General features: G+C 34.5%; 1 protein-coding gene across 1 annotated transcript; it reads right to left on the reverse strand.

The window, feature by feature from the left end:
• Window positions 1–1,418: 1,418 nt before the first annotated feature.
• LOC132722553 (ribonuclease P/MRP protein subunit POP5-like) lies at window positions 1,419–17,029 on the reverse strand. Its single transcript, XM_060707063.1, has 5 exons — window positions 16,898–17,029; window positions 8,952–9,100; window positions 5,116–5,253; window positions 3,549–3,632; window positions 1,419–2,693 (listed from the first exon to the last, which is right to left on the reverse strand). Exons 1-5 carry the CDS (start codon window positions 16,915–16,917, stop codon window positions 2,590–2,592), a joined length of 495 nt encoding a protein of 164 aa, XP_060563046.1. The 5' UTR covers window positions 16,918–17,029; the 3' UTR covers window positions 1,419–2,589.
• Window positions 17,030–24,685: the final 7,656 nt, after the last annotated feature.

Consider the following 24,685-nt stretch of genomic DNA (forward strand, 5'->3'; position numbering starts at 1 on the left):
TCAATACACTCTGGACAGGCATTCTGAAGCAATTGAGGGGGAAAAGCTTTTATTTATGACAAGGTCCCTGTGACCTTGACCTTTGACAAACTGACCTCAAAATCAATACGGATCATTTTACTAATCATGACTAACCTCCATGCCAAATATGAAGACTGATGGGTCATAGGAACCTTAAGTTATTGGGCGGACAAGCTTTTTTGAAGTCAAGGCCCCTGTCACCTTGACCTTTGACCTTGTGACCTCAAAAATCAATAGGGGTCATCTACTAATCATGACTAACCTCCATGCCAAATATGAAGACTGTGGGTCAAAGGAATCTTAAGTTATTGGGCGGACAAGCTTTTTGATGTCAAGGCCCCTGTGACCTTGACCTTTAACCTGGTGACCTCAAAATCGATAGGGGTCGTCAACTTATCATGACTAACCTCCATGCCAAAAATGAAGACTGTGGGTCATAGGAATCTTAAGTTATTGGGCGGACAAGCTTTTTGAAGTCAAGGCCCCTGTGACCTTGACCTTTGACCTGAAAATCGATAGGGGTCATCTACTAATCACGACTAACCTCCATGCCAAATATGAAGACTGTGGGTGATAGGAATCTTAAGTTATTGGGCGGACAAGCTTTTTAAAGTCAAGGCCCCTGTGACCTTGACCTTTGAACCGGTGACCTCAAAATCGATAGGGGTCATCTACTAATCACGACTAACCTCCATGCCAAATATGAAGACTGTGGGTGATAGGAATCTTAAGTTATTGGGCGGACAAGCTTTTTGAGGTCAAGGCCCCTGTGACCTTGACCTTTAACCTGGTGACCTCAAAATCGATAGGGGTCATCTACTTATCATGACTAACCTCCATGCCAAATATGAAGACTGTGGGTCATAGGAATCTTAAGTTATTGGGCGGAAAAGCTTTTTGATGTCAAGGCCCCTGTGACCTTGACCTTTAACCTGGTGACCTCAAAATCGATAGGGGTCGTCTACTTATCATGACTAACCTCCATGCCAAAAATGAAGACTGTGGGTCATAGGAATCTTAAGTTATTGGGCGGACAAGCTTTTTGAAGTCAAGGCCCCTGTGACCTTGACCTTTGACCTGGTGACCTCAAAATCGATAGGGGTCATCTACTAATCATGACTAACCTCCATGCCAAAATATGAAAGACTGTGGGTCAAAGGAATCTTAAGTTATTGGGCGGATAAGCTTTTTGAAGTCAAGGCCCCTGTGACCTCGACCTTTGACCTGGTGACCTCAAAATCAATAGGGGTCATCTACTAATCACGACTAACCTTCATGCCAAATATGAAGACTGTGGGTCAAAGGAATCTTAAGTTATTGGGCGGACAAGCTTTTTTGAAGTCAAGGGCCCCTGTGACCCTCGACCTTTGACCTGGTTGACCTCAAAATCAATAGGGGTCATCTACTAATCACGACTAAACTCCATGCCAAATATGAAGACTGTGGGTCAAAGGAATCTTAAGTTATTGGGCGGACAAGCTTTTTGAAGTCAAGGCCCCTGTGACCTTGACCTTTGACCTGGTGACCTCAAAATCAATAGGGGTCATCTACTAATCATGACTAACCTCCATGCCAAATATGAAGACTGTGGGTCAAAGGAATCTTTAGTTATTCGGCGGACAAGAAAAAACCGACAGACGCCGGACGGCCAGACGGACAATCTGATTCCAGTATACCCCCCTTACAACTTTGTTGTGCGGGGGGTATAATAAAAAAGGAGATTTGTCCTCCTAGATAGTCATGCTGAATCATTTCATCAATTTGCAGGAGTCAGAATAATCTTAGAATAAGGGTTTTACCCAGAGCACAAGTGGTGATTTTATTGTTGAATTCTTAAAAAACAGGAGGAAACTAGAAATATGTGTGAAAGACACAGACACTCCCGCTATATATGTTAGGACATCAAATAATATGAATAAAGATGTAACAACAGGACAGATACTAAACACTTTTTCTGACTTCAAAATCTCTTCATGTGCGACACTTTCTCATCATGCCAAACATTTGTACTAAGTTATTTCAAAATCTCTTGATAGATGATGACAAAGTTATAGGCTGGACAATAATATTCAAAGATATGTTTTGCAAATTCAGAACTTCAAATCACAATCTCCCTATAGAAATAGGCCATCATCTCAGTTATGAAAATACTTTACAATCTATACTCACTGTAATATAAACCTATCAACAAAAATCAGTTAGCATTATCTAATTGATTGACATGCATGACTGGAAATCAAAATGTTTAATAACTGTAGTTGTGCATCTTGTAAGTTTTGTTTTAGTTTTAAGCCTAACTGATCACTAAACTCCACCTAACTACCTGGACTCACTTGGAACTCTCATTCAATACCGGGTCTTTTTACTGTTTTTTTCCTTTGCCTTTTTTGAAAACATTGTAACAACATGTTTTATTTGGTATGTTTTAACGTTTTTATCATGATGCTCTGTTACTGGTGTTTCATCATTAGTGTTTTATCATGATGTTTATCACTGCTTTTTATCACTGCTTTTTATCACTGGTTTTTATCACTGGTGTTTTATCACTAGTGTTTTATTACTGGTGTTTTATCTTGGTGTGTCTGATTTTTCTCTTCTCTCCCAAGTACACATTACTCGTGTACTTGTCTTGCAACTTTCAACTATTGCTGCTTGAACTTTTTTCTTTTCATCTGCAATAAGATCATAAATTTATACATTTTTTCCTTATTCTCATTTAGCATATCCTAATTTAGCATATTTGTTTCCCTTTTAATATTTTTAACAAGAATAATTTTTCATATGTCTTTTTCTTCCAAACATTAAAATTTATATTATGAAACTTTCATGTCTTTTAACATTAAAACAAAGTTCACCTTTGACCACTATGTGCTTAAATATGTTTCAAATTAGCACAAGAAATGATGAATATTTAGTGTAACCATGCTAAAATTATGAAATCAACAGACCCTGATTTAAATGCAGACTTGTCTTGTTTTGTGATCTATTGGTTTTTTTTCTATTTTCTTAGAGTTATTTCTGTATTTTTACCCTACACTCTCTAACCAATTTGGGTTATAAAGCACGAGTTCATGTATTTTACCCAAAATTTCTGACCTTCATTGTACACTGTTGTAGGTTTTGTATGGTAATAAAAATGCTACTTAGTACTATGCTTTATGGTTTATTGGCCTAGGAGATTTCCAAGCTGCCTGATATAATTTAAAGGTTAAAACAGTTTGAATTTGAAACAGTATGATCTGCCAGATGTACGGCGTTCAGTATAATTTACGTCATTACGCACCAGTTCAAATGTAGTTTGCATAAATAAGAATTTATTTACTTTTCCTTACCCTTAGTTATTATTTCTATTGCGTTTTTTGACATTTTAATTGGGTAATTGGGTAATAACGCAAATACGCATGTTATCTGCTGCCCTGTAAGGGTTTCATGATTAAAATGTCTAAACTGAGCAACTATCAGTATATATTCTACACTAGTGGCACTGGTATGTCAGTAATGTCTCAAGTATTAAGTAAATCAAATACCTTCAGTTTTACATTCCATCAAAAGTTGAGGTAGACGAGATCTATGATACCTGATCAAAAACTTCAGACACGATCTTATTGTTCCTGAAATATATCAAATATTGAATATATCAAATTATGAAATGTAACCAGAGATGGTTAAGAATAAGGTTCAAGATATAAAGATATAATTTAGACTAAATTAATGAGATGCGCCTTGACAAAACCAACATAGTGCGTTTGCGACCAGCATGGATCTATACCAGCCTGCTCATCCGCAGTCTGATCAGGATCCATGCTGTTCGCTTACAAACCCTGTAACAAGTAGAGAAACTGATAGCTAACAGCACTGATTCTGATCAGACTGCACAGATGCGCAGGCTAGTCTGGATCCATGCTGGTCGCAAACGCATTATGTTGGTTTGAGCATGGCACGACTATTATATTTTATAAGTATACAATGTATCCCAATCAACCAAACAAAGGCACCATGTACATGATTACTGAGGTGAAAAATTGGAAGTTCAGACATTCTGGATATATAATTAGAAAACATTAGTATAAACATTATTTTTTGAGATAAAAACATTATAAAGCCTTTTAATGTAACAAATTCACTTGCTTTGCCAGAAATTGATAGACAAAAAAATAATGTTCCGACATAGTAAACTCATCAATTAAGGAGGAAAAATTTACATTACTCAGACAAGATCTTTTTAAAATGGGTTTTACGATGCGTTAACACAGTATAGGTCATATTGCGAGTTTTCAGCTTTACTGGTCATGCAAAGGTGCACCATTTTACATTATTAAAGGCACAAATGGGACTTCAGAAGAAACGCCAACATTCTGTAAGCTAGCTGGATAGCATACATGTAGAATCTGACAACGCTTGAACAGCTCCAACCTACAGTGGTGAGAGGCAAGTGGTTTAAAGTCAAGGACCTTAACCACTTGGCCACAGACGCCCCCCACAGACATGATAAAGCATGTTCAAAATGCAAATATAACATGTATAAAAAAAACTGCACCCAATGTATACACATACATATATATACATGTATAATTGTTATGAAAAGCAACAAAAAATGAAAAGTTATATAGACGATATTTGTTTAGTTCAGTGTAAGATCGGAATATATTTCACCGAGTGAGCACCAAAAGGTATATTTCACGAGTGGCGCTGCCACGAGTGAAATATGAACTTTTGGTGTTCACAAGGTGAAATATATTTCAATCTTACACTAAACTAAACAAATTTTCTTTTTATTATATGCAAAGAAACGTTTTAAAAAGACATTTAACCTAATACTGAATGAAAAGCGCGCCAAATAATAATATAATGTGACGTCATTTACGACGTCACGTCATTAAGTTGGTTCCCAGTACTGTGCACGCTGGTATTTCACTGAAATAACGTAAGGGGCTTAAATTCAAAACAGTCAAATTATCAAAGTGGTAATTTCACTGTTTCAAACAGTGAGATTACCATTTTTATATCACTGATATATTTCTATAAACCACCGAAAAGCATGTAATAAATACTCTTTTTTTCAAAAGAGTACTGATAACATCATGTCATTTTTACCTCCAACATGTATGGTCTGTAGGAAAGCATCTTCTGTATTTATCTTCTTAACATATGTGATAGCAGACTGTACAATCTTTAACAAATCTCTCTGGCATCTGATCAGTACCACACCAGTGTTCCCATCAATGTATCGCACTGAAATTTTGTAGGCAAAAGTTTTGAAAACAAGTTTGGTCTTCTTACTTAATTAAAGCTGCATGACTTCAGATGAGCCAAAATACTTCATGAAAATCAAACTTGAGAAAAATGCACTAAGACTTTTAAAAAAAAGACAAAAAAAAAGACAAGAGGGCCATGATGGCCCTGAGTCGCTCACCAGAAACAACTGCTTTTCAGTGTTGGAATGTCAATATATTCTAATATTAAATTTGAGCATAGAATATGTTTAAACAATAATTTGAAGAAATGCCATGACCTGGGATATTTAAGCTTTAGCTTTAACAGGGATAATCAAAATAATATGAGCAAACTTGATAAAACACTACCTAAGAATGCTACAAAGTTTGGTGATCATCTTTCAATTATTTCAGTAGGAAATGATGTTCGAAGGTTTTTTTCTATTTTAAGCTTTAGTGGCCCCTAAAAGAGGCTAATCAAATAAATATAAGCAAACTTGATAAAAGAGTACCCAAGAATGCTACAGACAAAGTTTGGTGATCATCCATCCATTAGTTCTGTAGAACAAGATGTTTAAAGGTTTTTATATTTTTAGCTTTAGCGGCCCCTAAAAGGGGTCAATCAAATTAATATGAGCAAACTTGATTAAAGACTACCCAACAATGCTTCAGACAAAGTTAAATGATCATCCATCCATTAGGTTTGTAGAAACAGACATTTAAAGGTATTTCTATTTTTAGCTTAAGCGGCCCCTAAAAGGGCCAATCAAAATAATAAGAGCAAACTTCATAAAAGACTACCCAACAATGCTTCAGACAAAGTTTGGTGATCATCCATCCATTAGTTCTCCAGAAATAGACATTTAAAGGTATTTCTTTTTTTAGCTTAAGCAGTCCCTAAAAAGGGCTTATCAAATTCATATGAGCAAACTTGATAAAAGACTACCCAAGAATACTGCAGACAAAGTTTGGTGATCATCCATCAATTAGTTCTCTAGAAATAGACATTTACTGGTATTTCTATTCTTAGCTAAAGAGACCCCTAAAAGGGGCTAAGCAAATTAATATGAGCAAACTTGATAAAAGACTACCCAAGAATGCTACAGACAAAGTTTGGTGATCGTCCACCAATTAGATCTTTAGAAATAGACATTTAAAGGTATTTCTATTTCTAGCTTTTGCGGCCCCTAAAAGGGGCCAATCAAATTAATATGAGCAAACTTGATAAAACACTACCAGAGCATGCTACCGACTAAGTTTGGTAATCATCCATCAATTACATGTAGTTCTGTAGAAGAAGATGTTTAAAGGTTTTTCTATTTTTAGCCCTAGAGACCCCTAAAAGGGGCCAATCAAAATAATATTAGCAAACTTGATAAAAGACTACCCAACAATGCTACAGACAAAGTTTGGTGATCATCCATCAATTAGTTCTGTAGAAATAGACATTTAACAGTATTTCTATTTTTAGCTTAAGCGGCCCCCTAAAAGGGGCCAATCATATTAATATGAGCAAACTTGATAAAACACTACCTGAGCATGCTACCGACTAAGTTTGGTGATCATCCATCAATTAGTTCTGTAGAAGAAGATGTTTAAAGATTTTTCTATTTTTAGTCCTAGAGACCCCTAAAAGGGGCCAATCAAAATAATATTAGCAAACTTGATAAAAAACTACCTAAGTATGCTACAGACAAAGTTTGGTGATCGTCCATGAATCAGTTCTCTAGAAATAGACTTAAAGGTATTTTTATTTTTAGCTTTTGCGGCCCCTAAAAGGGGCCAATCAAATTAATATGAGCAAACTTGATAAAACACTATCCAAGAATGCTACAGACAAAGTTTGGTGATCATCCATCGATTAGTTCTGTAGAAGAAGATGTTTAAAGGTTTTTCTATTTTTAGCCCTAGAGACCCCTAAAAGGGGCCAATCAAATTAATATGAGCAAACTTGATAAAAGACTACCTAAGAATGCTACAGACAAAGTTTGGTGATCATCCATCCATTAGTTCTGTAGAAGAAGATGTTTAAAGGTTTTTCTATTTTTAGCCCTAGAGACCCCTAAAAGGGGCCAATCAAATTAATATGAGCAAACTTGATAAAACACTACCCAAGAATGCTACAGACAAAGTTTGGTGATCATCCATCCATTAGTTCTGTAGAAGAAGATGTTTAAAGGTTTTTCTATTTTTAGCCCTAGAGACCCCTAAAAGGGGCCAATCAAATTAATATGAGCAAACTTGATAAAAGACTACCCAAGAATGCTACAGACAAAGTTTGGTGATCATCAATCAATTAGTTCTCTAGAAATAGACATTTAAAGGTATTTCTATTTTTAGCTTTTGCAGGCCCCTAAAAGGGGCCAATCAAATTAATATGTCAGAGCAAACTTGATAAAACACTACCCAAGAATGCTACACACAAAGTTTGGTGATCATCCATCCATTAGTTCTGTAGAAGAAGATGTTTAAAGGTTTTTCTATTTTTATCCCTAGAGACCCCTAAAAGGGGCCAATCAAAATAATATGAGCAAACTTGATAAAAGACTACCCAAGAATGCTACAGACAAAGTTTGGTGATCATCCATCCATTAGTTCTGTAGAAGAAGATGTTTAAAGGTTTTTCTATTTTTAGCTCTGCTGACCCCTAAAAGGGGCCAATTGGAATGACATGAGCAAATTCAAGTGTGACTGTCACAAGGATGCTACAGGCTAAATTTGACGCAAATCTGCCAAGCAGTTCCAGAGAAGAAGACGATTGCTGATGCATGACGCCGGACGCCGGAGCATCCCCCTTTGATACTAATAGCTCACTTGAGCCTTCAGCTCTGGTGAGCTAAAAAAAGATTAAAGTTTCCAGTAATATTTAAAAAACATTTCAAAGAAATTAGTATAACTCTGGAGGCATGCTGTTTTCACAACAAAATTGACCTTGAATAAATGTATTGAAACTGTCAAAGTGCATTTTGAATGATGTGAAAGTTCACTGACTCAGACTGCTTTGCTAACACTTAATGTATGTACCCTGCAAGGATTTCCAAAGACTTGGGCAAAATGCATTGCAATTTATTTTTCTAGCAAGAAACGCATGTTTTCAACACTCAACTTTTACAGAAAATTCGACATCAAGTTCCCTGGTGCATATTGTCTATGCTAACATTTTTGGGCTATTATGGCTATTTGATATTTTTTGACACTGATGTCAGACAAAGCTTTTGTGGAAGTTAAGTCTCAGAAATGTAGTAGGAGTTGCAGGAGAACAAAAGTGTATTTCTCTGGGTTTTTTTAATCACAAAACACTGACAACATGCACATTTGATGTAAAAGTTAAGTCTTAATCACTTGTAAAATTTACTAGAAGTTAATTGAGAACAGAAACTTGTGTATTTCACTGTTTTTCAAGAGAAACAAAGGGCCAAAATTTTGCAAAAATGTTTGAATCATAAAACACTGAAAATATGCACCAGTGCACTTGACGACAAAGCTTCTGTGGAAGTTTAGTCAAAATTGCTTGAGAAATATAATAAGTTGAAAATAGAGAAGTGTATTTGATATAGAAACAGGTCCAGAAATATGGTGAAATTACTGAAAAGACATGTGCCCGATGAACAAGATCAGTTGATTAATTAAACGCAATGAACCTCTTGTTCAGTTAATATTAATCAAATAGTATTAGTAAATATTAAATATAGTACAGCTGCCATGCAACAGACATACCTCCAAAACTTGGTACATTCCTCAATGCAGCTAAAGCATAGTCACCATGTAATGCACCGATTTCATTTTTAACTTTAGTATAAATATCGTTTTCATTGATTTTACATGTCTTTCTATTGCCAGTAAAAATCACCTTGCAGAGAATGTATCTGAAATATTGAAGCAAAAATATAGTTGGTTAGCCTCATGTTCATGAAAATAAAATAATATGATAACTATGTGAAAATTGATTTGATCTTATGCTATTTAACAGATTCCTATAAATTTTACATATTTTACGGACATATGCATTTTAACTGATCATCATATAATACTTTAAAACAGGGTATGTTTGCAAACATTAAATTAATGTAGTACAAATTGACTTTTTTCTAAACAACAAGAACAAGATTGCTTTATCAATTCTGTTCACTTATTTAAACAAAGAAAATATTTATAAAGTTATTCTACAAAAGTTCTATATACCCCCTTTATTAAATTTAAGGCATCATTATAATAATGAATATTGTAACAGCTACATGTGCTTTACACTTTAAACAATTACTGTTAACCCTTTACCTCATATATACGCGAAACAACCCACTTTCGACCCCCCCCCCCCCCTTTCTTTAGGCCTGAAATAGTGAAAAAATGTCCTATTTGGGCCGGAAACACATGTTTTCGTTTGAGAGATGTTGCTAAAAAAAGTGAGCACTTTTTCGGCGCCGCCCCCCATCCAAAAGATACATCAGGGGTTGGCAGAAGGGGGTTTGAAGGGGGGCGGAGTCCCCCTCATTGCCAAGAAAATTTTGGACTTGTGAGAGGCTTAAAATGACCCCAAGGCGATCATAAGGTAACGTGTAACCAACGCTGAAAAGCCTTTGACTCTATCACAATCCCTTGTGAAGTTGCAGCACTTTGAAATAAATTTTGATGGAAAAAATCGAGGCAAAATAGTGATTTTTGGCAATTTTGAGATGTCCCCTAGTTGCCATGGTAACAGGAAATTTAAGACTGAGCATGTCGTTACAAAGGCAATGGTCCAGTCAACATTTGTGCCAAGTTTGATTAGTATTGAAGCATTTTTCATAGTTTCATAGCAGTTTGAACTTGTAAGAGGAGGCTTTTCAGTGAAAATGGCCATTTTTCACAATACGTTCATGGGGGACTGGTTAAATGGTAGTACACAATAATTATATTGAACAAGATATGTTTGTAAAACATGTATGCCCCCTATCAGCAGCCAATTAGTCATGTGATAAGGTTATTATGCATGACTTCTGACCCAGTGATCAAACAATTAATAAGGGTTATCAAGTATCTACTGGTCATGACCTTAACCTTTGACCCCTTGACCCAAAACTCAATAGGGGTCATCTGCTGGTCACAACCAATCATCATACAAAGTTTGAAGTTCCTAGGCCTAAGCGTTTTTAGTTAATTGATCGGAAACCGTTTTTACCTACAAGGTCAATGTGACCTTGACCTTTGACCCCTTGACCCCGAAATCAATAGGTCATCTGCTGGTCATGACCAATCACCATACCAAATTTGAAGTTCCTAGGCCTAAGGGTTCTTAAGTTATTGATTGGAAAGCATTTTTACCTACAAGGTCAATGTGACCTTGCCCTTTGACCCCTTAACCCAATATCAATAGGGGTCATCTGCTGGTCATGACCAATCACCATACCAAGTTTGAAGTTCCTAGGCCTAAGGGTTCTTTAGTTATTGATCGGAAACTGTTTTTACCTAAGAGGTCAATGTGACCTAGACCTTTGACCCCAAAATCAATAGGGGTCATCTACTGATCATGACCAATCACCATGCCAAGTTTGAAGTCCCTAGGCCTAAGGGTTCTTTCGTTATTGATCGGAAACCGTTTTTACCTACAAGGTCAATGTGACCTTGACCTTTGACCCCTTAACCCCAAAATCAATAGGGGTCATCTGCTGGTCATAACCAATCACCATACCAAGTTTGAAGTTCCTAGGCCTAAGGGTTCTTTTGTTATTGATCAGAAACCGTTTTTACCCAAGAGGTCAATGTGACCTTGACCTTTGACCCCAAAATCAATAGGGGTCATCTACTGATCATGACCAATCACCATACCAAGTTTGAAGTTCCTAGGCCTTAAAGTTCTTTAGTTATTGATCAGAAACCGTTTTTGCTTACAAGGTCAATGTGACCTTGACCTTTGACCCCTTGACCCCAAAATCAATAGGGGTCATCTACTGATCATGACCAATCACCATACCAAGTTTGAAGTTTCTAGGCCTTAAGGTTCTTTAGTTATTGATCGGAAACCGTTTTTGCTTACCTTTGACCCCTTGACCCCAAAATCAATAGGGGTCATCTACTGGTCATGACCAATCACAATACCAAGTTTGAAGTTCCTAGGCCTAAGGGTTCTTTAGTTATCACTCGGAAACCATTTGGTCTACGGACCGACAAGTGCAAAGCAATATACCCCCTTTTCTTCGAAATGGGGGCATAATAATTAATACTATTATACCACTTAAAGGATAAACATCAGGCATGATAATTTAATTATAATTTATCAAGAGACATGAGTTTCTACATTTATTTAATAGCAAACAGAACAGGTATATTGTTTTTAGAAATATCTCTTTCATATAGTTTTATAATTTGTGCGGCAACTTGCCATGCATTTATAATAGACAAAATTAAGAAACTTTTCAGTTGATATATAAAGCATATTGTCGAATTTCAAGTTTAGGAATTTTCTAGTAATCAGGCTTTCAAGTGGCCAATAACAAAAAAGTAGGGATAAAAGTAGGATTTTTTTTGTAAACAAGAACCGGTTGAACCGGGTGATGCTCCCCGAGAAGGTTCTGGACACAGGAAAGTATAAAAAAAATGAACAAAGGGCAAAAACTCCAAAATTAGGCAAAGCGGAGTTATGTTTTTTTGCACTGCACTTCTATTCAATGAGATCTATCTATCTATAAAGTTTCCTGATGATATCAGAGTTATGTCCCGGGTAAAAGTCAAAGTGTAAAAATGAACAAAGGGCAATAACTCCAAAATTAGACCAGGCTTTGTTTAGGTTCTTTAAGCATTGCAGTTCTATCCAATTATATCTAGCTACCTACAAAGTTTCATGTTGATATCTCTAATAGTTTTAAAGTAATGTCCAGGACAAAAGTCAAAAAGTAAAAATAAACAAAGGGCAATTTCTTCAAAATAAGGCAAGGCAGAGTAATGATTCTTAAGCACTGCACTTCCACCCAATGAGACCTATCTACCTACAAAGTTTCATGTTGATACCTCTTATACTTTTAGAGTTATGTCCCGGACAAATTTCAAAGTGTAAAATAAACAAAGGGGGATAATTCAAAAATTAGGCAAGGCAGAGTTACGGTTCTTGTGCACTGCACACCTACTCAATGAGATCTATCTACCTACAAAGTTTCATGTTGATACCTCTTATACTTTTAGAGTTATGTCCCGGACAAATTTCAAAGTGTAAAATAAACAAAGGGGGATAATTCAAAAATTAGGCAAGGCAGAGTTACGGTTCTTGTGCACTGCACACCTACTCAATGAGGTCTATCTACCTACAAAGTTTCATGTTGATACCTCTTGTTGTTTCAAAGTTATGTCCCGGACAAGAAAAGGGGACGGACGGACGGATGTTCTCACAGGACAGTAATTATGTGGCTACTCTATTGTTCTCTCTATTGTTCTTTTTAGCTACACAAAAGAAAATAGCCACATAAAAGCATTACGGAATGAATGACATCAAAGAGAAAGAACAGTTACCTATTGTTCCTCTAGCCACATAATTACTGTCCTGTGAGTGCGGACGGACGGACGGAAAGACGGACGGACAAGGCGGCAACTATATGCTCCCCCGAAATTTTTTCGGGGAGCATAAAAAAAGTAGGGAAAAGTAGGGATTTTCAGAGCCTAAAAGTAGGGAAAGTAGGACTCTCTACTCACCTTTTTTCCAAAGTTGATTGCAAAAACAAATACAGACCCTTATCAACTAATATCCATGGCATTTTCTTCATTTAGGAAACCAGTCACCAGTGTCTCAATAGGGATTCCACAACAGGATGAATCTGGACATGAACCTGGAATTGGTATTATTTTTATTAGATCCAATTCCAAATAATAACAGAAAACTATAAACAATGAATATGTCAGAACACAGACTATTACTATTTAGAAACATTAAACATTAAGTAAGCATGTTTTTGTACACAGACTAGAAACAGGAAATGTGTTAAAACCTAGTTTAAGATAGCATGGTTGTTACAAAACACAAAAAAGAAAAATGTTATGTGCAAAAACACGGTTTTAGCTAGCATAATATGTGAAACACAGACTGGTGTTAAAACATGATTTTTTTAACTAGCATTATAACACACTGAATGAAAAGGAGTAAATGTAAAAAAAGCAAAGGTTTACTAGCATCCTAGTTATGCATGGAGTTTACATGGGCATGCAAAATAGATACTTGTAACAATCAAAAGTAAATTTTAAGATATATACACAAGCAGTTAGTATGCAAAGTTAGTACATGCAAAACTGACAAATCAAAGCAAGGGTTCACACTTAATAATTTATTAATTGCAGAACTATAGATATTAGTATAGTAAAGCCTGCTACCCAAAGAAATATATGCACACAACTACAGAGCAAAGCATATACATTAACATGCATTGTTAAATTTTGTGAGTTCATGAGGCATTGTGAAGTTAATTTTATAAATTAATGGACCTGAAATAATAAATTGTTAGTAAAATGGAATTTAAAAAGAAACTTAATGACACTTGCGAGAAATGTAAGTAGGTCTCAGATAATTCCAAGGTAGAGATAAACACACAGTTAGTTATTCTTAAATTATCTGTTATAAGATCAAGATTCCTAATCTCCCACCATATTAAAGCTATCAAATTCTATCTAATTAAAGCATACATATTTTTCAGAAACACTCACTACATTTTTCCAGTATCTTTCATTCAATGAAAATTCAGGACAAAATGATCACAGTGAGCAAGTTCAATACTTGCCAATATGCCAAACATTGCCTAAAATCTACAAGCATGTTGGCAAGTATTGTCCTCTGACAGTATAAGCATCATTGGGAAACAATTGGGAAGCTAGTCTGTGTACAAAACATGTACAAAAACATATTATAATTTTGAAATGAAACAATTGAGAAGCTAGTCTGTGTACAAAAACATATTATAGTTTTTAAATGAAACAATTGAGAAGCTAGTCTGTGTACAAAAACATATTATAATTTTGAAATGAAACAATTGAGAAGCTAGTCTGTGTACAAAAACATATTATAGTTTTTAAATGAAACAATTGAGAAGCTAGTCTGTGTACAAAAACATATTATAATTTTGAAATGAAACAATTGAGAAGCTAGTCTGTGTACAAAAACACATTATAATTTTGAAATGAAACATAAAAAATAATTGAACACTAAGTAATATTTCTATAGAAGCAAACTCACCTAAAGTCGCTGATTCTGCCATGTCAGCTCCAACCATCCTCATCATGGAACCCCTCTTGCACCACTGATGACCTACTTCCATCAACTTTTTCCTACAATTAAACTAGCATCTGATTCTTATTTAATTTGAGATAAAGATTATCTCAAAATCAATCTACTACTTATACTGGATTTTTTATCAATTATCCTCGAGCTTTTTTCTTAAAAAAGTAGGGATAGTAGGGCATTTCAAGAAAAAAGTAGGGAAAAGTAGGGGTCAAACAAAAAAGTAGGGAAAAGTAGGAAAAATAGGAAAAGTAGGGCCTGCTTGAAAGCCTGAATTAATATTAACCCACCACCTTAGTACCCACTGCAGTTGCCATACTCTCTACCCTACAGCCGGTTCAGTGCAGCTAGCATAGAACACTCTAGGTGTCCAGCCCCCCATTTTTATAATTTTTCAATATTCTAATCTTCTTTTATCCTCTTTTAAATAACACTTTTTAACTTTCTAGCGATTTAAACTCGCAAATACATGTAAGTCTACGTCCCCGCAAGATTTTATTAAGAGATGGTCATGAGAAAACCTCAGACCAATGAAAATACTCCATACCAAAATAAAGGGGAAACAATCTGGGGCACCAGTTACTTTCATTATTTGACATATTGGAAAAAGCTTTGTTATAGTAAACTTTCATATTTGATGATTTGATTGAACAATTATTACAAAAATAATTATTTAATTCTATCATATTTAAATGCACAAAGTCAATAAAAATATTTAAAAACTATTCATTCAGTCTGGTCATTTTAAAAAACCCTGTGGTCACATCTCTCTTGATGTACACTTTGCGTTTGACTTTAAAGATTACATATCTACTTATTACTTGTAATTATTTTGATAGCAGCTGTACTTTCTTTAAGAGTATTCAATTCCTGACCATTTGGTACCAAAGATTTAGAAATTTGGTGAAAAAATGGTTGAATTAAGAATGAGTACAATGTAAAGAGTGCTGAAAAATGAGCAGCGAGTTGCATATATACCTTTTCTAAAATATATAGTACAGTATTCAGTTGGTTTTTTTTTTAAGCTGGAAATGAAGGAAATTGAACTAAAAGCATATTTCAAATATCTAAACAAATTCCAAATTAAAAATACTGCAGTTAACATTGTATGGGACAGATAGGAGGGTGGTAGAGTGGGTAAGGGGAGGGGAGTGACCAATTATCACAGCACCGAACAGTTACACCTGTGATATTATTAAACACTCAGCTAAAGAGACTTCAGTGAACAGGTTTTATAGTACTGCTAGACCTGTTCGCTGAAGCCAATCCTGTATCGAAAGTCAACCAGAACCGTGACATATTTATGTCATGCTGTAATTCAATAAATTTGCTTGATCTGGACAAAAGCTATTTTAACACAGGTAGTTAGATATATTTGGGACACTTCAGTCTATATTTTTGATCTGGACAAAAGCTATTTTAACACAGGTAGTTAGATATATTTGGGACACTTCAGTCTATATTTTTGAACACAGAACATTAAAATGATGAAATAATGCTTCAAAGTTTATCAAGTGGGTTCACATTTCATAAAATTCGCCGCCATTGCTGCGACTAGCGAGAATTTAGGTTCGGATACCCTTTGCATGACATTTGGTGACACGTGACCAAAATGCTATTTTTAATTGAAAACATGGCTTTTGCAATTATGAATACGGTGTTTGTATTTATTCAATAACAGACATTGTACGAAAAACATGTTTGGATTTATATTGTTTTGAGTGATGATTCATAAATTATGTGTTTTGTTTTTATTTAAAATCGTACACTTACTAAAAATAGTGTATGCTCCGTTACTAAAAATAGATGCTAGAATTCCCAAAACTTGAAAGTCCCGCGAGATTTCATTTGAAAGCAGGCTCCATATTGGTAAACATTCTCTACATATTTCCCTGTTACACGATGTCATTGAAGTTTCATTTAAAAACAAAAACATGAATTGATTCAAAATTGATTTGTTTATCAAAAGGTATTTTTATTTGACCCAAATTTGATTAATAAAGGTGATTTTAAATAGGTTTTTTAAGGATTGCTCACGAACTGCCAAAATTCTGGTAGCCTTTGCAAATAGGGTTGACCCATAACTTTACTGTCGCACAACGGTCAAAATAAAAGCGACATATAAAGTTATGGAAGCCAAAACTATTAAACACTTTGAATGACATACCTTACATAATCATGATCTAACAACAGAATTGAGATAGAAACCATTTACGTGAAGAAATAAATGATGCTGTACTTCAGTAAATGTCAGTTTGTTTATCTGTTTCATCAGAAAAAGTGGGGCGAATCGTGATTGGGGCGAATGTTGTAACACTATCACCAGTTTTAAAACTGCAATGCTTCGGTGAAAAAAAAACAACAACAATTAACCAAGATTTTTTAAACAACATATCACAGTTAATCATTTATATAAAAATTTTGTTGTTACCTGCACTTATACCGCACCATTTCTAACTTATTTGATGCACGTTTTCAAGAAAACATCCAAACTGAAAGTAGGGCCACTTACATCAAAGGAGGTACAACTCAACTTAACTTTTTACTTGAACGAAGATAAAGATCAAATATCATTGACAACTTAAAATGTATGTTACAATGATGATTTCCATCACAAATATAAACTTGTATTTTATTTTTAAAGAAAATTACTGAACTGCTGTTACACATATTTTCTTTGATATAAACAATATTATAAAGTTCAAGGTCACTAACCACTACCAAAGCAAAATAGTGGAAATGGCACTGGCCCAACAGGTATAAAAGATCATGAAACATTTTTATCCATATTTACCCCCTTTTATCCCTTGTAAACCTATGTCATGCATTTTCCCTAAAAAATACCCCTAAACTTTAGAACCCCTTCCCAAGGTTTAGACGGTTCACCCCCTGACATTTCACCCCAAAGTCATTTTTTGGAGGCACTTCACACCAAGCTTTTATGAAATCTGACTGACCCAAATTACAGTCCAGTTCGGCCTGATGTCAAGATCACATTTTCTTTCTTTATTTCATATTTTTAAATGTTGCATCTTCTATTGCCTTTAGCTGCAAGTGACTCGATGGGCATTAGGGATGTACATTATAATACATAATGTACATTAGGGATTAGGGATGTACATTATAATACATAATGTACATTAGGGATTAGGGCTGTCATTGATAGAAATTTTTGTATCGATATAAAGAAGGGTAAATATCGATGATACATCGATATATGGGAACAAATTTGGATATGCAAACACTGGATTAAATTATTCAAAATGTCTATTTTTTTTTGTTACACATTGTATGCATGGTTTTAAAAAAAATATACAGTAAAACCAGATGAAACCCTCTTGTTATTTATAATCCTGAAAAAATTTTACAACTAAGAATTATTTATAACACAAGGGAACTGAACTCACCACAGACACAGACCCATATTTTCTGACGTTTCTGTCAATATGTGACCTTATATTTGTGGTATTGCCTCTGTATGGCATAATTAGATGGCAAACTTTACAAAGTAATTTCAACTCCAAATTTTTCCCATAAATCGCTCTTTTTTTAACCTTTTCAAACAAACTCGGCAATTTCTGACGTACATTAGTGATGATGTAGCTGCCATGTTGCTGTGAAAAGTTCAAAGCCTGCTGATTATTAATTATCATTGTCGTCTACAGATTTAGGACACTAAATTTATCGCACCATACATGCCATTTATTGCCAGAATTTTCAATTTCTAAATTTGGTAATTTTTGACCGGATGTCATTAGATTTGACGCATTAGCTAACAATGTAAACATTAATGGCTGCTGTTTTGCTTTAGGTTGGAGATTAAAATTTCAATTGCAAATGACAAACTTGGAATTTAATTTGAAATGTTCTTATATTTTATTCATTGCTATTTGACACTTAATTCTGTTGGAATGATTAAATCGATTTTCAAAATTTTGCATCGATATCGACCCTTGAGAATCGGTGATACATCAATATCGCGATTTCTGATGACGGCCCTAGTAGGGATCACTTCTACATTGTCTGTCACAAAACTTATCTGGAATACTCCTCAAAAACTACTGGTGCAATTCATCCAAACTACCAGAATATTCAGTACAATGTCAGGTTATGCATATCATCAGCATTTTTTGGTTCAATGATTTTTGTCATAGTTATGGGCATTTTTAAAGTTTGTCCGGACTAGTCCTCTTATACCACTAATGCAATTTCTATAAAACTTTACAGGATTGATTCATCATTGGTAGCTTACCGGTAAATACTTACGCACATTCCACAGGTTTTCCACTTGAATGATTTTTGGCTGAGTTATGGTCCTTGAATAAACAGTTTTTGTTTTTTGTGTTGCCAGCCATACAGAAGCTTGTCAGGACTTTAGTACTCCTAAGAAACTGCTGGTGCAATTTCATCCATACTTTACAGGAATGATCAGTACTATGTCTAGTTGTTCATATTATTGGTATTTTAAGGTTCAATGGTTTTGTCAGAGCTATGGCCCTTGAATGAATTTAAAAAAAAAAATTTAGGACCTCTGCTCTTATAATACAAATGAAATTTTACAGAATTGATAGGTGCCCAAGTACCTGCATAAGTTATATTAAATGGGGTTTTAAGGTTGAATAATTTGAGTTATAGCCCTTGAATAAAAAATGTGTTTTTGCCATGTTAATGAATTTTTGTGTTTCCTGCTACACAGTAGCTGAAAAAATGTGAATGGCTATCATGAGGCAACACATGAGCTCTTGTTCTTATGGCAGATGTCTTTTGTATCTGGTAGGAACATAAATTGAGAAATCCTCTGCCTTTGGGAAGGATTTAGGGATCAGTTTTAGTCAAGGTCACCAGTATTAAAACTAGATTTATACACTTTTGCCCAATAAGCCTTTATTTATTAATAGATATGATATCTTTCACATTTGGTAAAAAGATAACTTCATGGTCTCCTTCCTTTTGGATTGAATTAGGTGTCAGTTTGAGGTCAAGGTCAGGGGTGCCAAAATAGATTTGTAAAAACATTTACTTAATCTTTTTGCTTCATCTAACAACCTTTATCTATTGATGATACTTTTAATATTCAGAAGGAGCATACCTTGGAAGAATCCAGTGTTGGGAGTCACAAATTTCAAGGTCACATGTGCTAACAATAGGTTTTTTTACACATTTTCTAATACAGTCTTTGAATTTTTTTTACCAATTTCTCATATTTAAAAGAAATTATACCATAGCTGGTCCTTAAAGTTTGAGTGGGAATTTGGTTGTCTCTGGGTTCAAGGTCAAGGTCATGCATTTATATATATTTGATATATTTTTATTTGTACAGGTTGATATTTTTTCAACTTCATCAATTACCCGGTAGTACTGTATAGCAAAACATCATGACTGTACAATTTTTTGTCGCATAACCAGTAAGCCTTTTTTTGAAAATTGTTAACAAGTTATCTGCACCAGGGGCATTTTTTGTTTACCAAACATGTTTTTTGTTTTTTGTTTCTTGGTTTTTTTTTGTTCTTGTTTTTTTTTTTTTTGTCAACTTAATTTAGTTCTGCTAAAACATTATATATACTGTGCTCCTCTTAGTTCACGTACTTAACACTTTAAAACAGTAAAGAACACAAAACAATAAACTTACACTACAAAAACTGTCATAAACTGTATCATTTAGTCATTTTTCTGCTATATGACACAAGGAACAACAATATATTCAATCAAAATTAGTTTTTAATCAGATGTAAACAGTGTGTCGGCCATTTTGAAAACAGTATGTCATCATTTACCTCGCGGTAATGGTGTTTTATTTCAGTTTTTCATGTTTCAGTTAAAATTTCTTTAAGTTTATTTTGCATAATTTAATATTAAAAGTATTTTTACATTGCAACTCAAAATTTATTTTTTCAACAAACAAGAACATTTAAAAAATGATGATTGTTTCAGACGTATGCACAATTTTAATGGACTATTGTTGTTTTTTGCAGAAGTTTGTAAAATGTTGTTCAGTTTTACGTAAAATTCTATAGATTTAAATTATTTTGCACAAAACCTTTGTTGTTAAGGTGTTTGAATAAAATATGTCAATTCTGACCAATAATAACACTGGTCACATGAAAATATGCCATTACCGTGAGATAAATGATGACGCGGAATTAGTGATGTTGAGTATACTTGTATGATTTAGACATTAGCCATGTCTTACTAAATGTGAAAGATAAGTATTGTGACCTGTTTGCAAAAGCACATTTGCTTCAGTTTTTAATTTACAAAATGTGAAGAAGGGTTGCATCTATCCAAGTGTCTGTGATTTAGTGTACTACATGTACATGTATTTATCAATGAAGCCAATTGAGAATTAGTGCAACAGTTAATGAACCAATCACAGCTTTATACAATAGTGCTGTGGTTTATACATACATGCATGTAGAATTCAAAACTGCTAGATTCTTGATGATTCACAGCTTTATGCAATTGTGCTGTGTTTTAAGGAATATAGCCAGATCTTTGATGATTCACAGCTTTATGCAATTGTCCTGTGTTTTAAGGAATATAGCCAGATCTTTGATGATTCACGGCTTTATGCAATTGTCCTGTGTTTTAAGGAATATAGCCAGATCTTTGATGATTCACAGCTTTATGCAATTGTCCTGTGTTTTAAGGAATATAGCCAGATCTTTGATGATTCACAGCTTTATGCAATTGTCCTGTGTTTTAAAGAATATAGCCCAGATCTTTGATGATTCACGGCTTTATGGCAATTGTCCTGTGTTTTAATGAAATATAGCCAGATTTTGATGATTCACGGATTTAGGATATGATTTTATGATTATTGTTCCTGTGTTTTAAGGAATATAGCCAGATCTTTGATGATTCACGGCTTTATGCAAATTGTCCTGTGTTTTTTAAGGAATATAGGTCACAGCTTTATGCAATTGTCCTGTGTTTAAGGAGCAATATAGCCAGATCTTTGATGATTCACGGCTTTATGCAATGTTCCTGTGTTAAGGGAATATAGCCAGATCTTTGATGATGTCACGGCTTTATGCAATTGTAACTGTGTTTTAAGGATATAGCCAGATCTTTGATGATTCACGGCTTTTATGCAATTGTCCTGTGTTTTAAGGAATATAGCCAGATCTTTGATGATTCAAGCTTTATGCAATTGTCCTGTGTTTTAAGGATATACCAGATCTTTGATGATGATTCCACGCTTTATGGCAATTGTCCTGTGTTTTTAGGAATATAGCCAGATCTTTGATGATTCACAGCTTTATGCAATTGTCCTGTGTTTTAAGGAATATAGCCAGATCTTTGATGATTCACGGCTTATGCAAATTGTCCTGTGTTTTAAGAATATACCAGATCTTTGATGAATTCACAGCTTTATGCAATTGTCCCTGTGTTTAAGGAATATTAGCCAGATCTTTGATGTTGCATGGCTTTTATGCAATTGTCCTGTGTTTTAAGGAATATGCCAGATCTTTGATGATTCACGGCTTTATGCAATTTCTGTGTTTTAAGGAATATGGCAGATCTTTGATGATTCAACGCTTTATGCAATTGTCCTGTGTTTTAAGGAATATAGCCCAGATCTTTGGATGATTCCACGGCTTTTTGCAAATTGTCCATGTGTTTTAAGGAATATAGCCAGATCTTTGATGATTCACGGCTTTATGCAATTGTCCTGTGTTTTAAAGGAATATAGCCAGATCTTTGATGATTCACGGCTTTATGCAATTGTCCTGTGTTTTAAGGAATATAGGCCAGATCTTTGGATGATTCACAGCTTTATGGCAATTGTCAACCTGTGTTTTAAGGAATATAGCCAGATCTTTGATGATTCACAGCTTTTATGCAATTGTCCTGTGTTTTAAGGAATATAGCCAGATCTTTGATGATTCACAGCTTTATGCAATTGTCCTGTGTTTTAAGGAATATAGCCAGATCTTTGAATGATTCAAGGCTTTATGCAATTGTCCTGTGTTTAGGGAATATAGCCAGATCTTTGATGATTCACAGCTTTTATGCAATTGTCCTGTGTTTTTTTAAGGAAATATAGTCAACAGTTTATGGGATTGTCCTGTGTTTTAAAGGGAATATAACCAGATCTTTGATGATTCACAGCTTTATGCAATTGTCCTGTGGTTTTAAGGAATATAGCCAGATCTTTGAATGATTCACAGCTTTATGCAATTGTCCTGTGTTTTAAGGAATAATAGCCAGATCTTTGATGTCAACGGCTTTAAATGGCAATTGTCCTGTGTTTTTTAAGGAATATAGCCAGATCTTTTGATGATTCACGGCTTTTATGCAATTGTCCTGTGTTTTAAGGGAATATTAGCCAGATCTTTGATGATTCACGGCTTATGCAATTTGTCCTGTGTTTTTTAAGGAATAGCCATTAGCCAGATCATTTGATGATTCACGCTTTATGCAATTGTCCTGGTGTTTTAAAAGGAATATAGCCAGACTTTGATGAATTCACGGCTTTTATGCAAAATTTGTCCTGTGTTTTAAGGAAATATAGCCAGATCTTTTGATGATTCACGGCTTTATGCAATTGGTCCTGTGTTTTTAAGGAAAATATAGCCAGATCTTTGAATGATTCACAGCTTTAATGCCAATTGTCCTGTGTTTTAAGGAATATAGCCGATCTTGATGATTCACGGCTTTTATGCAATTGTCCCTGTTTTTAAGGAATATACCCCGATCTTTGATGATTCACAGTTTTTTTCTGGCAAATTGTCCTGGTGTTTTTTAAGGAAAATATAGCCAGATTCTTGATGAAATTCACGGGCTTTATGCAATTGTCCTGTGTTTTAAGGAATATTAAGCCAGATTCTTGATGATTCACGGCTTTATGGCAATTGGGTCTGTGTTTTAAGTGGGAAATAAGCCAGATTCTTTGATGATTTCAGGCTTTATGCAATTGTCCTGTGTTTTTTAAGGAAATAATAGCCAGATCTTTGATGATTCACAGCTTTATGCAATTGTCCTGTGTTTTTAAGGAATATAGTAACAGCTTATGCAATTGTCCTGTGTTTTAAAGAATTATAAGACCAGATCTTTGATGAATTCATAGTTTATGCATTGTCCTGTGTTTTAGAATATAGCCAGATCTTTGAATGATTCACAGCTTTATGCAATTGTCCTGTGTTTTAAGGAATATAGCCAGATCTTTGATGATTCACCGGCCTTTTATGCAATTGTCCTTGTTTTAAGGAATATGGCAGATCTTTGATGATTCACGGTTTTATGCAATTGTCCCTGTGTTTTAAGGAATATAGCCAGATCTTGATGATTCACAGCTTTATGTCAATTGTCTGTGTTTAAGAATATAGCCAGATCTTTGATGATTCACGCTTTTGCAATTGTCCTGTGTTTTAAAGGAATATAGCCCAGTCTTTTGATGATCCACGGGCTTTATGCAATTGTCCTGTGTTTTAAGGAATATAGGCCAGATCTTTGATGATTCACAGGCTTATGCAATTGTCCCTGTTTTTATGGAATATAGTCACAGCTTTATGCAATTGTCCTGTGTTTTTAAAGAATATAGCCAGATCTTGATGATTCCACGGCTTTATATAAACTGGGAAATATGGATGACTTAAATACATCCTACAGTATTAACATGTATTATAGTATTTTTAGTTCTCTCTTTTTGGGGTGAAATTAAGATTCCTTATACATGTCAATACTGTGTAGGTATTTCACGATGTATTCAGGTCAGAGTTACTTTTTGTGTTCCACACAAATCAATACAGTTGCACAAAAACGTGTATTTTTTCCTACAAGAAGAAAGTTATTTTGGACTGAAAATCACTCCCAAATGGCTCTTTCATGATTACAAGTTTACCATTAGTTGTTTTCTTTTATGCTTTTCTTGTTTTTGATTTAATTAAAACTTTTTTCTTCTAAATATTTTTGCTGAAGTATTTTACCTAATTGTTTCATTTATTAACGTCCCTGGGGCTGTTAAGGTTTTTTTTAAGACTGTTCTTCTATCATTTGAAAAAAATATCCACTAACATATGGAATTTTGAGGTTTTACTAGGGGATGAAAAAATCAGTAATGAGGAAACTTATTCTTCCCCTGTCAGTAAGCTTGAAATTCCCATAGATTTTCATTTTATAAGAAGTGACTTAAAAACATATAGCAAAAAAACATCCAAACCAAAAACAAATTTTCACTTTTATGCCAGGAAAGGACTATCAAAATGATATGTTTTAC

Source organism: Ruditapes philippinarum, unplaced genomic scaffold (genome assembly GCF_026571515.1).
Source record: "Ruditapes philippinarum isolate M1 unplaced genomic scaffold, ASM2657151v2 ctg4979_1_1_1_1, whole genome shotgun sequence".
NCBI classification, from domain to species: Eukaryota; Metazoa; Mollusca; class Bivalvia; order Venerida; family Veneridae; genus Ruditapes; species Ruditapes philippinarum.